General features: G+C 39.6%; 1 protein-coding gene across 2 annotated transcripts in view; it reads left to right on the forward strand.

Annotated features, from left to right (window-relative positions):
* The window catches only part of PCCA (propionyl-CoA carboxylase subunit alpha), a 454909-nt gene that overhangs the window by 289456 nt on the left and 147089 nt on the right, over positions 1-18364 (forward strand). For both annotated transcript variants that reach the window (XM_054445844.2, XM_054445846.2), the window contains exon 19: positions 337-439. In XM_054445844.2, coding sequence (XP_054301819.1) covers positions 337-439 — 103 coding nt within the window. The remainder of the gene's footprint in view (positions 1-336; positions 440-18364) is intronic.

Consider the following 18364-nt stretch of genomic DNA (forward strand, 5'->3'; position numbering starts at 1 on the left):
TGCTAACTCAGTAATTCATTTTATGTCTCTGAAGTTTAAGGCATGGCATACTTATTTATTTCATTGTAATTTTTTTTTAAAAAAACCATTTTGAATAGTAACCAAATATTGAAAAAAACTAATACTGCTTCAGGCAGATGAATTTGTGAATGACTGTAACAATTAAGCAATTCAGATTCATAGACTACATGATGATTCTTAGAATAGGTGTTTAAAATGTTCGCAAATACATTCAATGGCAGTTTTAGCCTGCGCATTTTATATCAAAGGGAAATTAGTTTATTGAGAAATAATAATATAAAATTATTAACTCTTTTTCTTTTCATTCTACTTCAGAATGCCTGTTATTAAACCAGACATAGCCAACTGGGAGCTCTCAATAAAATTGCATGATAAAGTTCATACTGTAGTAGCATCAAACAATGGGTCAGTGTTCTCGGTGAGTTTTCTTTCTTTATTTTCTTGGTAATCATGATATTATCTATGAATATTTAAAGCCATTTTTAAGCTGTTCAGTGACTCTCATCTTTTGAATTTATAGCACCTCTATGTATTTTTCATCTTCTTTAGGAAGCTGAATGGAAATGGAAATTTTTGTTCTCTTATGTTTATTAGGAAATACATTTCTAGATTTAGCCACATCCTAAACTCACTTTCTGATACTTGATTCATTTTTCTTTTATGCTATGAGAAGTAATACTTTCGCCTTTGTTACAGAGAAGAGCATTTTGAATTACAATTCCAAATGTATGATAGTGGTGGTAGGTAACCATCTTTTTAAAACAAATAATCTGAAGCCTCACATAACATTATCTTTAAATCTCATGCTGCAAGACATTCTTGAGGCTAAACTTACCTTGTGGTGACATTCTTTTTGTTTTAAAGAACTTAAACCCCTTGGATATAGGGTCCAAGATAGAACTGCCATAGTTGGAATTGTAGTCTATAGTGAACAATATTACAGTAAGATTTCAGTGTTTATACTGTAGTATGAGTGATATGTTTAAAACTGTGATCGGAGTGTGCCAGAAAAATACCATTGAGAGTTGCTGTTTTAAGTCGTATGCCTTTGTATTTTCAGCCTGGACTCAACGAGGTTGCTATTAATATATAGTTAGTATAATGAATATTCTGTTTATCTACATTTCTCTTCTTATGGCTAAGTTGCATTGAAATGTCATTTTGTTTTGGGGGAAACAAGTGAATTTTTATCAGAATATTGAAATAGGATATGAACATCAAAACAATATAATTTCACACAAATAAGACCTGGTGTGGCTTGAGAGGGGTACGGCAGTTTCTTGATCTCAGTGAGAAAATATCACAAGTTGAAGATTCATGAGAATTCATTCATTCCGCAAATAATTGTTGCATGCCTACTGTGCGCCAGATCAGTTCCAAGCTGTTGCCCTGGAGAAGCTGACATTCTTGTGTGGTGTCAGACTCACAAATCAATGATGTCAGTCCATGAACTAAGAGTAGTCTCCTTGGTTTTCTTTAAATGTTGTGATTCACTGTATACGCCAAAATTGCTAAAATGTTAGATACTGAAAGATACTTCACTCAGCTCTCTTAAAATGAAAGCTATGATGGAGTTAAACAGCTGTCTCATGAGATCTTGTGTGACTCTCTGCATTCCACCTATTGACATGGTCATTTCAGAAAAACAGCTTTTTAAGTGGACATTTAACCAGAGATCAGGTTGAGTAGCAAATTATAGGAAGTGAATAGTAAAGAGTATCAATATTACAATGTAGCATTTTTTTTTTCTGGGGGAAGATTAACTTTACAAAAATGTAGACTTTAGCATAATTTTCAGTTCTGTATTGAGTCACCACTGAAGCCTTACTGTAATCTGATATTCTGATACGATGTTCTTTTAAGTAATGCCTTACCTTAATAGAGAAAAGTGTCTAGATTACTTTTTAGAGCGGTTACTTCTTTTCTTTTTTTTTTTTTGAGATGGAGTCTTGCTCTGTTGCCCAGGTGGAGTGCAGTGGTGTGATCTCGGCTCACTGTAGCCTCTGCCTCCCAGGTTCAAGTGATTTATCCTGCCTCAGCCTCCTGAGTAGCTGGGACTACAGGTGCACGCCACCACACCCAACTAATTTTTGTATTTTTAGTAGAGATGGGGTTTCACCATGTTGGCCAGGCTGGTCTCGAACACCTGAGCTCAAGTGAACCTCCTGTCTCAGCCTCCCAAAGTGCTGGGATCACAGGCGAGCGTTGCTTCTTTATGCTTGTTTTAGATTCCATGTTGAAAACTAGAGACCTCTGGCCTGACTGCCTACGTGGTATCTTTTAAATTTTTTTCTGTAGAATTATCTCCAGCTTCACTTTTTAGCTTATGAGGAAAACAGGGCTGTTTTTAAAACACATCAAAATTAGTGCATTAAAAATTTCCCTGGAAAATATCCACCTTAGTATATAATATCAGAAATGATTTCCTATATTTATTGGCTCAGCTACTGTCAGAGCATCAGTAGCCCAATGAAAGGCATATGCACATGATAGTGTAGCCCCTTTTTTCCTAGGCATATTTAAATTGAGCTACTTTCATTTGACATCAGTATTATGAAAGGAGGCAGGTTGAACAGCATGGTGAAGTAAAGGCTCATTGGTAGAAAGATTTCAGTAGTATGGCTCTATTGTCTGCTTTTAGGGTCATAGACGGGAGAGCTGTGATTGTTAACTTAGTTTCCCAGATCACCCACTGTCACATCAAGAAAAAAATTAGCCTACAGGTGACAAGCTGGTCTGGGTTAATGACTCTGGAGATAGTGCAGGCAAAGGCTTTATTGAGCACACAGTAAAGCTTTAGGCGCCCTACATTTCCGGAGTTCTTCTGTTTAATTTTTAGAAGTTTAAATTATAAGATATTTCTCATAAGGAAAGTACAGCAGATGTTGCAGATTTTCCATACAGGTCTCCTACTTAAAAAGAAAAATACATAGATTAAACGAAGTCCTTTCTTTACATCATCCTGTTCTACTTTCTCCCAAGTGGTGGCAGCTAACCTGATAATGCTGTGTGTCCTTCCTGTACGTGTTGTTAAGACTTTTGGTACAGATGTATATACCACAATAATGGTAAAAAGGAAAGTTGCAACAATATACATAATGGCACCATTTATGTAAATTCCAGGCAAAACAATTTCATTTACAATAGAATCAAAAAGACTAAAATACTTAGAAATATATTTAACCAAGGAGGCCAAAGGCTTGCACACTGAAAACTATAAAATGTTGCTGAAAGAGCTTAAAAAAGACACAAATATATGGAAGGATATCTTGTGTCAGGGACTAGAAGACCTAATATGGTTAAAATATCAGTACCTCTCAGCTACTTGGGAGGCTGAGACAGTAGGTTCACTTGAGCCCAGGAGTTTGTGCCCAGCCTGTGCAACACAGCAAGACTCCATCTCTGGTGAACAAAAGAAAAATGAAAGAAGGAAATGTCAGTACTACCTGAAGTGATCTACAGATACAATGCCATCCCTATCAAAATCCCCAAATACATTTTGTTGCAGATATAGATAAATTTATTCTAAAATTCATGCAATTTCAAGGGGGTCCCAAATAGTCAAAACAATCCTGAAATAGAAGAAGAAAGTTGAAAGCCTTATACCTCCTCATCTCAAAACTTATTACAAAACCACAGTTTTCAAAACAGTGTGGTACTGCACATATATAGACCAATGGACTAGGATAGAGAGCCCATAAATAAACCCTTGTATTTATGGTCAAATGGCTTTTGACAAGAGTTTCTAAAATATTCAGTGGAGAAAAGACAGCCTTTTCAACATGAATGAATTTGGGTCCTTTTCTTACTCTATATACAAAACTAACTCAAAATGGATCAAAGACCTAAATGTAAGAGCTAATGCTATAAAATTCTTAGAAGAAAACACAGGGGAAGGCTGGGCACAGTGGCTCACGCCTGTAATCTCAGCACTTTGGGAGGCCAAGGTGGGTGGATCACTTGAGCTCAGGAGTTCAAGAACAGCCTGGGCAATATGGTGAAACCCCATCTCTACTAAAAATACAAACATTAGCTGGGCTTGGTGGTGTGTGGCACACACCTGTAATCCCAGCTACTCAGGATGCTGAGGCAGGAGAATCTCTTCAACTCAGTAGGCAAAGGTTGCAGTAAGCTGAGATCGTGCCACTGCACTCCATTCTAGGTGACAGAGTGAGACCCTGTCTCAAAAACAAAACAAAACAAAAAAACCAGAAGAAAACATAGGGGAAAACCTTCATGGTATTGGATTTGGCAATGGTTTCTTAGACATGACACTAAAAGCACAGGCAACAAAAGATAAATTGGACTATGTGAGAGTTAAACACTTCTATACATGAAACGAGAATATTTTCTCAGAATTTTCATCCCTCCTTTAAAATTTTTCATTATAAACACTATAAATATATAAATGTTTCATGCAAATGTTTTCCCCCATTCTGTGGGTTGCCTTCTTACTCCATTGATTGTCTGTACTTTGACAATCAACAGAGTAAGATGCAAATATTTTCTCCCATTCTGTGGGTTGCCTTCTTACTCTGTTTTTTTCCAAAGTAACCACTCTGTCAGAGTACAATCAACAGAGTGAGAAGGCAACCCACAGAATGGGAGAAAATATTTACAAATCACATAGATGATAAGAGGTTTTTTTTTTTTTTTTTTTTTTGAGAGAGAGAGAGTCTCGCTCTGTCACCCAGGCTGGAGTGCAGTGGCACAATCTTGGCTCTCTGTAGCCTCTGCCTCCCAGGTTCAAGTGATTCTTCTGCCTCAGCCTCCCAAGTAGCTAGGATTACAGGCACATGCCACCACACTTGGCTAATTTTTTTTGTATTTTTAGTAGAGATAGTGTTTCACCATGTTGGCCAGGCTGGTCTCGAACTCCTGACCTCAGGTGATCCGCCCACTTCGGCCTCCCAAAGTGCTGGGATTACGGGTGTGAGTCACCACGCCCAGCCCTGATAAGAGTTTACTATCTGGAATATATAAAGAAATTTTTCAACTCAATAGCAAAAAACAATTAAAAATGGGCAAAGGACTTTCATAGACACTTCTCCAAAGAAGATATATGCATGGCCAAGTAAGCACATGACAAGATGCTCAATATCACTAATCATTAAACCTACAATGACATACTACCTCCCACCCGTTAGAATGGCTACTATCAAATAAACAGAAAATAAATACCAGTGAGGGTGTGGAGAAGCTGGACCCCTTGTGCACAGTTGGTAGGAATATAAAATGATGTGGTTACTTTCGAAAAAAAAGTATAATGGTTCCTCAAAAACTTAAAAGTAGAATTATATAGTAACCTTAGAAAGCTGGTAATTCTGACATGTGCTATATAACACAGATGAATCTTGAGGACATTATGCTAGGTTATAAGCCAGGCACAAAAGGACAAATACTGTACGATTCCACTTATATGAGGTACCTGGAGTAGTCAGACTGATAGAGACAGAAACTAGAATGGTGGTTGCCAGGGGCAGAGAGGAAGGGGAATGAGGAGTTATTGCTTAAAGAATACAAAGTTTCACTTTTTAAGATGAAAGGTTTTCTGGAGGTAGATGGTGGTGATGGTAGCAGGAAAATGCAAATGTATTTAATACCACTGAACTGTACACTTAAAAATGGTTAAGATGGTAAATTTTATATGTATTTTACCACAAGTAAAACATACACAAAACAATTCAAATCAGTATTTATAATGAAAAACTTAAAAGGAGGGTTGTGGCCAGGTGCAGTGGCTCACACCTGTAATCCCAGCACTTTGGGATGCTGAGGTGGGTGGATCACCTGAGGTCAGGAGTTCGAGACCAGCCTGGCCAACATAGTCAAACCCTGTCTCTACTAAAAATACAAAAATTAGCCAAGTGTGGTAGCACGCGCCTGTAATCCCAGCTACTTGAGAGGCTGAGGCAGGAGAATCACTTGAACACAGGAGGTGGAGGTTGCAGTGAGCTGAGATCACGCCACTGCACTCTAGCCTGCATGACAGAGTGAGACTGTCTCTCAAAAAAAAAAGAAAAGAAAAGAAAAGAAAAAAGGAGGTATGAAAATTCTTGGAAATGAATGCATGGTAGAAATGAAAGTTAAGTGAAGTGTTAATCGTAGGAGAAGTGAAGTATTTTATGTGTTTTAGGTCTTTATTCTGATTTCTGAATACAGCTGTCTGAATGAATGACAGAATTAATTAATAGTATAAAACCTGCTAGACACAAAGTAGAAATATTATTCAGCTTGTCATGGTGATAAGCCCAAATAACAAACTGATTTTTATTATAATTATTTTCATGATTCCCTTCTGGATTCCCAGGATGTTTTCCATTTCTCTCTTGCTCAGTATAACACAAAACTGGTCAAAATAGTTTTTGGCCAGGTGCAGTGGTGCGCACCTATGGTCCATCCACTCAGGAGAAAGAAAATAAGTTCATGATGAATTAAAATATTAACACAGTTAATATCTTAAAGATGGTGAAAAACTAAATTCACATTGAATGTGATTCACTTGAAAGAGTTGAAAGAAGAATGTCAGAGTAGTCCTGATGTTTAAGAAAATTAGTTAGAAATTTGGGCTTCCTAGCGATGGAAAAATGAGCACTATACATGCACTTTTTGAAAAATTTTGCCTGATGTTTCATGTTTACTACTAATAAACTAGAAAGCAATTATAGATGATCCTGTATACTGAATTGTTACAGTGGGCCAATGATAAAAATTTTTGTAAGGACCTAAGGGTTTTTCGTGTCTCTATCTCCTTCAGTTCTGCTCTGATCTTAGTTATTTCTTGTCTTCTGCTAGCTTTTGAATTTGTTTGCTCTTGCTTCTCTGGTTCTTTTAATTGTGATGTTAGGGTGTCGATTTTAGATCTTTCCTGCTTTCTCCTGTGGGCATTTAGTGCTATAAATTTCCCTCTAAACACTACTTTAGCTGTATCCCAGAGATTCTGGTACATTGTGTCTTTGTTCTCATTGGTTTCAAAGAACTTATTTATTTGTGCCTTAATTTTGATATTTACCCAGCAGTCATTCAGGAGCAGGTTGTTCAGTTTCCATGTAGTTGTGTGGTTTTGAGTGAGTTTCTTAATCCTGAGTTCTAATTTGATTGCATTGTGGTCTGAGAGACTGTTTGTTATGATTTCCATTCTTTTGCATTTGCTGAGGAGTGTTTTACTTCCAATTATGTGGTTGATTTTTGAATAAGTGCGATGTGGTGCTGAGAAGAATGTATATTCTGTTGATTTGGGGTGTAGAGTTCTGTAGATGTCTATTAGGTCCGCTTGGTCCAGAGCTGAGTTCAAGTCCTGAATATCCTTGTTAATTTTCTGTCTCATTGATCTAATATTGACAGTGGGGTTGTTAAAATCTCCCACTATTATTGTATGGGAGTCTAAGTCTCTTTTTAGTCTCTAAGAACTTGCTTTATGAATCTGTGTGCTCCTGTATTGGGTTCATATATATTTAGGATAGTTAGCCCTTCTTGTTGCATTGATCCTTTTACCACCAGGCCTGCCTTACAAGAGCTCCTGAAGGAAGCACTAAATATGGAAAGGAAAAACCGGTACCAGCCACTGCAAAAACATACCAAATTGTAAAGTCCATTGACACTATGAAGAAACTGCATCAACTAATGGGCAAAATAACCAGCTAGCATTATAATGACAGGATCAAATTCACACATTACAATATTAACCTTAAATGTAAACGGGCTAAATGCCCCAATTAAAAGACACAGACTGGCAAATTGGATAGAGTCAAGAGCCAACAGTGTGCTGTATTCAGGAGACCCATCTCACATGCAAAGACACACATAGGCTAAAAATAAAGGGATAGAGGAAGATGCACTGGTTTTTCCTCATCTTTGTGGATTTATCTACCTTTTGTCTTTGATGTTGTTGACCTTCAGATGGGGTTTTTGTGTGGACCTCCTTTTTGTTGATGTTGATGCTGATGCTGTTCCTTTCTGTTTGTTAGTTTTCCTTCCAACAGGCCCGTCTGCTGTAGGTCTGCTGGAGTCTGGTGGAGGTCCACTCCAGACCCTGTTTGCCTGGGTATCACTAGCAGAGGCTGCAGAACAGCAAAGATTGCTGCCTGTTCCTTCCTCTGAAAGCTTCATCCCAGAGGGGCACCTGCCAGATGCCAGCTGGAGCTCTCCTGTGTGAGGTGTCTGTCAACCCCTGCGGGGAGGTGTCTCCCAGTCAGGAGGCATTGGGGTAAGGGACCCACTTGAGGAGGCAGTCTATCCCTTAACAGAGCTGGAGTGCTGTGCTAGGAGATCTGCTGCTCTCTTCAGAGCCGGCAGGCAGGAACGCTTAAGTCTGCTGAAGCTGCGCCCACAGCCGCCCCTTCCCCTAGGTGCTCTCTCCCAGGGAGATAGGAGTTTTATCTATAAGCCCCTGACTGGGGCTGCCTTTCTTTCAGAGATGCCCTGCCTAGAGAGGAGGAATCTAGAGAGACAGTCTGGTGACAGCAGCTTTGCCAAGCTGCCATGGCTTTGTTTATTCTCTGAGGGGAAAACCACCTACTCAAGCCTCAATAATGGTGGATGACCCTCCCTGCCAGGTTGACTTCAGACTGCTGTGCTGGCAGTGAGAATTTCAAGCCAGTGGATCTTAGCTTGCTGGGCTCCATGGGGGTGGGATCTGCTGAGCAAGACCACTTGGCTCCTTGGCTTCAGCCCCGTTTCCAGGGGAGTGAATGGTTCTGTTTCGCTGGTTGTTCCAGGCACCACTGGGGTATGAAAAAAAACTCCTACGGCTAGCTTGCACAAACAGCCGCCCAGTTTTGTGATTGAAACCCAGGGCCCTGGTGGTGTAGGCATCAGAGGGAATCTCCTGGTCTGCGGGGTTGTGAAGACCGTGGGAAAAGCATAGTATCTGGGCTGAATAGCACCGCCCGTCCCTCATGGCACAGTCCCTCACGGCTTCCCTTGACTAGGGGAGGGAGTTCCCCGACCCCTTGTGCTGCCTGGGTGAGGCAATGCCCCACCACGCTTCAGCTTGCCCTTTGTGGGCTGCACCCACTGTCTAACCAGTCCCAGTGAGATGAGCTGGGTACCTCAGTTGGAAATGCAGAAATCACCCGCCTTCTGTGTTGATCTCGTGGGGAGCCGCAGACCGGAGCTGTTCCTGTTCAGCCATCTTGCCAGCCACTTGATAAAAATGTCTTTTTACTGTTTTTGACTTAAAGCTGTTTTATGTGATAACAGTATAGCTATTCCTGCTTGTTTTTGGTTTCCATTTGGATGGAACAATTTTTTCCATCCCTTTACTTTCAGACTATTTGTGTCTTTAAGGGTGAAGTGTGTTTCTTGCAGGCATCATATATTTGGGTCATATGTTTATTCAGTCAGCCAGCCTCCATCTTTTTTTTTTTTTTTTTTTTGAGACAGGGTCTCGCTCTGTCACCCAGGCTGGAGTGCAGTGGCATGATCTCAGCTCACTGCAAGCTCTACCTCCCAGGTTCATGCCATTCTCCTGCCTCAGCCTCCCGAGTATCTGGGACTACAGGCACCTGCTACCACCCCCGGCTAATTTTTTGTATTTTTAGTAGAGACAGGGTTTCACCGTGTTAGCCAGGATGGTCTTGATCTCCTGACCTCGTGATCCACCCGCCTCGGCCTCCCAAAGTGTTGGGATTACAGGCGTGAGCCACTGTGCCTGGCCGCCAGCCTCCATCTTTTAAGTGGAGCATTTAATCCATCTACATTCAGGGTTATTATTGATATATGAGGTTTTGTTCCTGTCATATCATTAATTGCTTTCTGGTTGTTTTATATGTTCCTTGTTCCTTCCTATTTTATATTGTTTATCTTTGTAGTTGGTGTTTTCCTTCAGTGGCAACATTTGAGTCTTTTCTGTTCCTCATTTGTGTGTTTGCCTTATCAGTAGGTTTTATACTTGCACATGTTTTCATGATGGTGTATGTTGTCCTTTTGCTTCCAGGTTTAGGACTCCCTTGAACATTTCTTATAGGGCGGATATAGTGGTAATGCATTCCACTGGTCAATTTCAGCATTTGCTTGTCTGGGAAAGACTTTATTTCTCCTTCATTAATGAAGGATATTATTACTGGGTATAGTACCACTGAGTGGCAGTGTTTTTCTTTCAGCCCTTTGAAAATACGATTCCATTCTCCCCTGGTATGTGAGGTTTCTGCTAAGATGTCCACTGTTAGTCTGATGGGACTTCCTTTATAGATGACTAGATACTTTTCTCTTACAGTTTTTAAAACTCTGTATTTGGCTTTAGATAGTTTGACTATAATGTATCATGGAAGAGATACTGTTTTGCATTGAATCTGGTTGAGGATTTCTGGACCTTCTGTATCTGGATATCTGTATCTCTCACTAGACTTGGGGAGTTTTCAGTTATTATTTCATTAAATAGAGTTTCAAATCCTTTCATTATTTCTTTGCCTTTTGGGATACTGATAATCTTGATATTTGGTTACTTTATTGTGTCCCATATATCATGAAAGCTTTCTCTATGTTTTAAAATTACTTAAAAAATTTTTTGTCTGACTGCATTATTTCAAAAGACTTCTCTTCATGCTTTGAGATCCTTTTTTCTGCTTGATCTAGTCTGTTGAAGCTTTTGAATGCATTTTGCATTTCATTCAGTGAATTCTTCATTCCAGAATATGTCTGATTCTTTTTTATGATACCCATCTTTTTGGTAAATTTCTCATTTATATCCTTAATTGTCTTTCTGATTTTTTTGTGTTGTTTTTCACATTACTCTTGTGTCTCACTGAGTATTTTTAATATCAAAATTTTTAATTATTTTTCTGAAATGTTGTGAATTTCTTTTGGATGGGATCTGTTGCTGCAGAATTATTGTATTCCTTTGGAGGTATCATATTCCCTTGCTTTTTCATGTTTCCTGTGTCCTTACGTTGATATCTGAACATCTAGGGTAATATTCGCTTCTTCCAATTTTAGAATTTGCTTTCATAGGGGAAGACTTTTTCCTGAAGATGTATCCATGCTGTTGGCTGAGTAGGACCCTTTGGCTTTGATTCTGGGTGCATGTGATAGTGTAGTGGTCACTGTATGATTTCTTTGGCTGTAAACAGTATTGGTGGTATCTGTGATTTCTTTAGTGGCTTAGGGTACTGTTATTGGTAGAGGCTGTAATGAGGTTTTCTGGGGACAAGGATGCCACATGGGCCAGTCTTTGGGCCCTAATGGTGGCAGTGGTGGGCTGAGTATGTCTGTCCTTGGGCCCTGGGGTTGCGTGTGCTGACACTGATGTTAGTAAATTTAACAAAAGAAGTATAAAACTTGTATTGTGAAACAAACCACTGAAAAAAGAAATTAAGGAAAATCCAGATAAATGGAAAGTTTCTTATATTTGTGAATTGAAAAACTTAAGATGGCACTGCTTCCCTGTATTAGTCTGTTCTCACACTGCTAATGAAGACATATCCAAGACTGAGTAGTTTATAAATGAAAGAGCTTTAATGAACTCACAGTTCCATATGGCTGGGGAGGCCTCATAATCATGGCAGAAGATGAAGGAAGAGCAGAGGGACATCTTACATGGCAGCAGGCAAGAGAGAGCTCTTGCAGGGGAACTCCCCTTTATAAAACCATCAGACCTCCTGAGACTTATTCACTATCACAGGAACCACATGGGAAAGACCCGCCCCCATGATTCAGTTTCCTCCCACTGGGTCCCTCCCACACACGTGGGAATTATGGGAGCTACAATTCAACATGCAATTTGGGTGGGGACACACCCAAATCATGTAATTCCCAAATTAGTCTAAAGATGCAACACAATTCCTGCCGAAGTCCAAGCTGTATTTTTATCAGAAATTGACAAGCTGATCCTAAAATTTGGAAAATATGGAAACTTAAGGGACCCAGAATAGCCAAAGTAATCTAAACACACAGACACATCCCCACCCCCACACACACACACGAAAAAAACAAACAAAAAAAACACACCAGTCACATTGGCTCAGACCTGTAATCCCAACACTTTGGGAGGCCAAGGCAGGAGGATGACTTGAGCCCAAGAGTTCAAGACCAGCCTGAGAAATATAGTGAGGCCCCCATCTCTACAAAAAAGTTTTTTTTAGCTGATGGTAGCATGTGCCTCTAGTCCCAGGTACCTAGAAGGCTGGGGTTAGAGGATAGCTTGAGCCCAGGAGGTGGAGGTTGCAGTGAGCTCTGATCACACCACTGCACTCCAGCCTGGGATACAGAGCAAAACTCTGTCTCAAAACCAACCAACCAAACAAACCCACAAAAATCCAGAATTGGATCTCATATTTCCATCTTTCAGAACTTATTACAAACAGACTTGTAATCAAATACAGTGTAGTACTTGCAAAACAATTGTCATATAAATCAACAGAATAGAATTGAGAATCCGGAAATAAGCCCAAAAATGTATGGTCAATTGATCTTTGACAAAGGTGCCAAAATAATTCAATGGTAGAAAGAATAATCTCTTCAACAAATGGTGTCGAAACACCGGGGTTCACATGTAAAGGAATGAAGTAGAACCCCTACCTCATATTGAGTTAGTATACAAAAATTAATCCAAAATGGATTGAAGACCTAAATATAAGAGGCAAAACATCTTTAAAAATAGATGAATTGTTCAACATCAAGATTAAAACGTTTGCTTCAAAGGACACTAACAGGAAATTGAAGACAAACCACAGAATGGGAAAAAATATTTGCAAATGAAATTTTCAGTAAAGCACTTGTGTTTAAAATACATAAAGAACACTTACAACTTAACAATAAAAACAGCCCACTCTAAAAATAGGCAAAAGATCTGAATAGACGTTTCTCCAAAGAATATATGCAATTGCCAGGAAGCACATATAGAGATGTTCTGCATCATAAGGCATGGAGGGATCCAGATGCAAATCAAAACCACAGTGAGATTGTCCTTTGCACCCACTACATAGCTCTACTTTTAAAAGTCAGGTAATAACAAGTGTTGGCAGGCCAGGTGCAGTGGCTCATGCCTGTAATCCCAGCACTTTGGGAGGCTGAGGCAGGTGGATCACGAGGTCAGGAGTTGGAGACCTTCTTGGCTAACACAGTGAAACCCCGTCTCTACTAAAAATACAAAAACAAAATTAGCCAGGTGTGGTGTCGGGCGGCTGTAGTCCCAGCGCCTTGGGAGGCTAAGGCAGGAGAATGGCATGAACCCGGGAGGTGGAGCTTGCAGTGAGCCGAGATCGCACTCCAGCCTGGGTGACAGAGCAGGACTCCGTCTCAAAAAAAAAAAAAAAAAAACACAAAAGTGTTGGCAAAAAGGTGGAGAAATTGAAACCTTCAAATGCTATTGGTGGGAATGTAAGAGGGTACAGCTGCTTTGGAAAACAGTATGGCATTTCCTCAAATGGTTAAATACCTGGGTTATTCAGAACCTTGGCTCTGTTGTATCAGAAGTATTTAGTCTTGAATATTTATATAAGTATTTAGGTATTTCTTTATTACTATGGTGAATATATCTTACCTTTCAAATGATATTGAAGCAAGATATTTCCCTGACCCCTTTGCAGGACCCCTTTGCGACGAGCTGCCTTGTTTAATCAGCCTATAGCTCTCAACTCCTTGTGGGAGGGAGCACACGAGCGAAGGAGGTGGGAACTGTAGTGCAGGAGCACTGGAACTGACCAGCCGTTATGGCGCCAGTGGGATCAAACTCCACTCATTTGGGCCTGTTGCCTTCCACACCTCGTAGGAGGGCGTGCACAGGTGAATGGGTGCAGGAGCCAGAGCAAGTGCTTTTGGGCGCCAGCAGGAACGAACTCTGTGCAGGCCCCATGGCAGCATCCAGGAGGGGTGCCTGTGACTCCCAAAGCCCCAGAGGGCATGTTACAGTGCTCTTTTAGCTCTGCTCTCCACAGGCGGCTTAAGTGTTAACAGCTCAGTGGGCCTGCGGCTGCCCTCCACCAGCGAGGGCAAAGGGCCAGTGTAACAGCCTTTTGTATCCACACACATGGCTCCTGAGCTTTTGTCTGGTGTCCAGGAAAAATGAGGTCACATGAACTAATTGAAGGATAGTAAATGCAGGGATGATTTTATTGCCGATGAAAGTGGCTCTCAGTGGGAAGAGAGGAGAGCTGAAAAGGGGACAGAGGAGGGGTAGATGATCTTCCCCTGAAGTCGGGCTGGATTTTCTCCGAAGTTACTCCATCAAGCTGTCCCTCTGAAGTCAAGTCACTTCTCTCTAACATTCAGCTGCTTCTCCTCTCTGCTGATTGAGTCTGGGGTCTTTATAGGCACAGGATGAGGCGGGGTGGGGCCATGGGTAGTTTAGGAAAAGGCAACATCTGAGCTGGAAAACAGGCAGAGAAGTTCTCACTTTGGGCCACGGTCTCAGGCTTTTCAGCTTGAGGGTGGAACTTCACCAGGGACCCACACCTGTCTGCCTAGAATTTCTCTGCCTCCTGTCTCTATCGTTGTATCAATATCAAACAGTAGTTGTTGGCCTAAATGTCAGTAATTTAAAGATGAATTAAATGGGTATATATGATAACATTTATCAGAGACCTTTAGAAACATTCATATTCTTTGGTCTACTATTTTTACTTCTAGAACATATTCCAAGCAAGCAATGAAAAATAGCTAATTCTACATATAATATTTTGTCAGGGAAAAAAATAAAGGCAGCTGGCCTTGGAGATATCCATGTAAACAATCTGTACTTATAAAGGAAGGGAGAGTTGGAAGTAATTAAAATAATGTAATAAATGCATTAATAGAGGTGCCATCAACCAGTTAAATCTATGAGAAAGAAAGAAAGGCATTCAACTGCTTGGGGGAAGGGAAGGATCTGGGGGAAGATGAAAGAAGTTCCTCTTGGGGGAGATGACTGATGAGTCACAGCTTAGAACATATATTTTACTATATATAAGCCAGAACTTGCCTCAAAATTATTGTATAAATAAATGAGGAAAAACATTAGAATGTGGTAACATGGGGGAGAGCACCTCAGCCCCCCAAGTAGTTGAGACTGTAGGGGCATGCTACCATGTCTGGCTAATTTTTATATTTTTTGTAGTGACAGGGTTTTCGCCATGTTGCCTAGGCTGGTCTTGAACTCCTGGGTTCAAGCCATCAGCCCATCTTGGCCTCTCAAAGTGCTGGGATTACAGGCATGAGCCACCGTGCCCAGCCTATGATTTCAAGTTTTATCCAAGCAATATTTTTTGAGAGCAATATAAGATTTGAGACTGGGTGCGGTGGCTCACACCTGTAATCCCAGCACATTGAGAGGCTAAGGCGGGAGGATAACTTGAGCCTAGGAGGTCTAGACCAGCCCTGGCAACAAAAAAAATTTTATATGATTAGCCGGTCGTGGTGATACATGCCTGTAGTCTCAGCTACTCAGGAGGCCCAAGGGGGAAGATGCTTTGAGCCTGGGAGATTGAGGCTGCAGTGAGCCATGATTGCACCACTGCACTCTAGCCTGGGTGAGAGTGAAATCCTGGACCCCGTGTCAAAAAAGAAAGAATAAAGTTTTGAGATAGGTAAGCTTTTGTGTACAAGAGAGTTTGTGCTTTCATTTTGTTTTCTTTATAATGTTTGTTTTGGTTTATGCAAAATTGTTTCATCTTAGATGCCTGAGGTGGAGGGAGGGAATTGTTTTGTAGTATTCATATCATTGAAATTACCACCCTATATTTTTCTCCTCAAAGAAAGAATATGGTGATGAACTAGGAATAAAAAATAATAACTACATATGGATGCGTAATAAGAAATAATTATATATGCATTGTTTGACATTTTCCTTCTCTGCTATAACTCACCCTTTTTCCTTTGTTCTACCACCATATGTTTTGTTCTGGATTTCTTGACTAAGAAAACATTCCACCATAGTTTATTTTAATATTTAAAGAGCACTTTGAAATTTTGATTTTTTTTTTTTTTTTTTTTTTTTTTTTGAGAGAGAGAGAGCTCACTCTGTTGCCCAGGAAGGAGTGCAGAGGCACAATCTTGGCTCACTGCAACCTCCACCTCCCAAGTTCAAGTTATTCTCATGGCTCAGCTTCCCGAGTAGCTGGGATTACAGGCACGTGCCACCACGCCTGGTTAATTTTTGTAGTTTAAGTAGAGACGGGGTTTCACCCCGTTGGCCAGGCTTATCTCAAACTCCTCACCTCAGGTCATCTGCCCGCTTCAGCCTCCCAAAGTTTTGGGATTACAGGTGTGAGCCACTGTGCCTGGCCGAAAAGTCAATTTTAAGTAAATCTGTTTAAATGTTTTTGTGTAACGTTTTCATAAAAATGAAAAATTTGATGAACTTAGAATATACCAAGAATCTTCTGCACAAAATAATAACTTTGTGTTCTCAAATAGTAATATAAAGAATCTGTAATGTGTCTTCATTAAGAATTTATACATGCATTTTACATCAAAATCTCTTTTACTTTTATTCTATGAATAGAGCATAATACTAAATTATGAAGTTACTGGAATTTTTATAGGAACATGATAAGAATCATGTGGTTCTTTTAAAGAATTAATTTTGGAACATCCTTTGTTCAAAAAATAGAATATTATTATATCTATTCTTTTGCTTCTATTGTCAGTTTTTTAGGATAGGCTTTTAATCTTGAACATGAAAAGGACATCAGTAAACAAGGTCAGTTAACTATTACATTTATACCTATTATAGGCTTTTAGTTTAAAAATTACCTATGGCTTAAATACAGAGAAGGCAGACAGAAAAAGAACCTTTTTTCCCTGAGCATTTTAAAGAGAATACTACAGTACCATTAGGGGTTTATAATAAAGGACTATAATTCTATTTAGAAAACTGACTTACAGTACATGACAAATGATAGAAAATTGAGCTAAGTTTTTTGAAGTCATATTTTATATTTTTTATTTTTTATTTTTCATTAATTTGTCTGTTGCCAGAATTAAATGTTATGATCATTAAACTACTTCTCTTCTTAGGTAATTTTTTCACTTAGTCTTTCTACCCCTCAACCTTTAAAAAGTATACTGAACAAAGCAGCAAAAGATATTCTATTTGAGGAAAATACCTTATTTTCTGTCAATAGTTTTTTAAAATTAAAACAATGCATAAACATGGAAATTCTTTTACATTGGCAATAACTTTTTCCTTGATAAAATTATTTTTCCATTTGAAAAATTATTAGGATAATAAGTCAAGATAGTGCTTAAAAATGTAAAAATTTTCTGCAAAGAATGTAAAACTGTCATAAGTGAAGCCAACAGGTAAGCCAAAAAACCAGAGAGAAAATTTGCAATTCATTTTAGTCACAAAATAAGGGATGCCCTTCATATATACAGAACTCTTACAAATCAATATGAAAATGAACAAAAGCCCTGGTAAAAAAATATTCAGAGACAGTTTACAGCAAAGGACATATGGCTCCTGCACATATGATAAAAAGTGCTAAAAGCCACACACAAATTCAAGCTAAAATTACAATGAGATACCATTTTCCATGTACATTTTGGCAAAAATGAAAAATTTGTTGATTCCATTTTGTTTTGATTTTATTTATTTATTTATTTTTGAGACCAGGTCTTGCTCTGTTGCCCAGGCTGGAGTGCAGTGGCATGATCATGGCTGACTGCAACGTCAGCCTCCTAGGCTCCAGTGATCCTCCCACCTCAGGCTCCTGAATAGCTGAATAGCCTGAATAGTCAGCATGCCCAGCTCCTTTTTGTATTTTTTGTAGAGACAGGGTTTCACTAGGTTGCCCAGGCTGGTCTTGAACTCCTGGGCTGAAACAATCCACCTGCCTTGGCCTTCCAAAGTGCTGCAATTATAGGCATGAGCCACTGCACCTGGCCTCTTCCTAAGACTGTAGAAACGTAAGCTCTCAAACACTGGTGGGAGTATAAATTGATATAACAACTTCCATGGAGAGCAGTTTGACAAAATGAATTTATACTGTGTGTTATGTCCACATGTAGGAGATGTGCAAGAATAGTCATGTTAGTAGCAAAAGGTAGTGAAAAGGTAGCTCACTCCAAAAGTTTTGCTTAGGGTTCCAGAGTTCGTAGTAATTTCATTTGTCCTAAAACATCACAGGACTATTTTAGAGAATAGTATGTTTCTCCCTACTATTGGTTTAAGGAAGAATGTCCAAAAGTAACTTACTGTACCAGTGTAACATGGTATCAAACTGTCTGTCAGACTGGAATAGTTAAATAAATAAGATACATTCATGACATTGAAATACTGTGCAGCCTTTTAAAAGTTGAGAGTGTCTTCTATGTGCTGCTTTCTTTTTTTTTTTAAGGCGGAATCTCGCTCTGTAGCCCAGGTTGGGGTGCTGGGGTGCAGTGGCGCGATCTCAGCTCACTGCAAGCTCCACCTCCCAGGTTCACA

The sequence above is a fragment of the Pongo pygmaeus genome, chromosome 14 (assembly GCF_028885625.2).
Source record: "Pongo pygmaeus isolate AG05252 chromosome 14, NHGRI_mPonPyg2-v2.0_pri, whole genome shotgun sequence".
Taxonomy (NCBI): domain Eukaryota; kingdom Metazoa; phylum Chordata; class Mammalia; order Primates; family Hominidae; genus Pongo; species Pongo pygmaeus.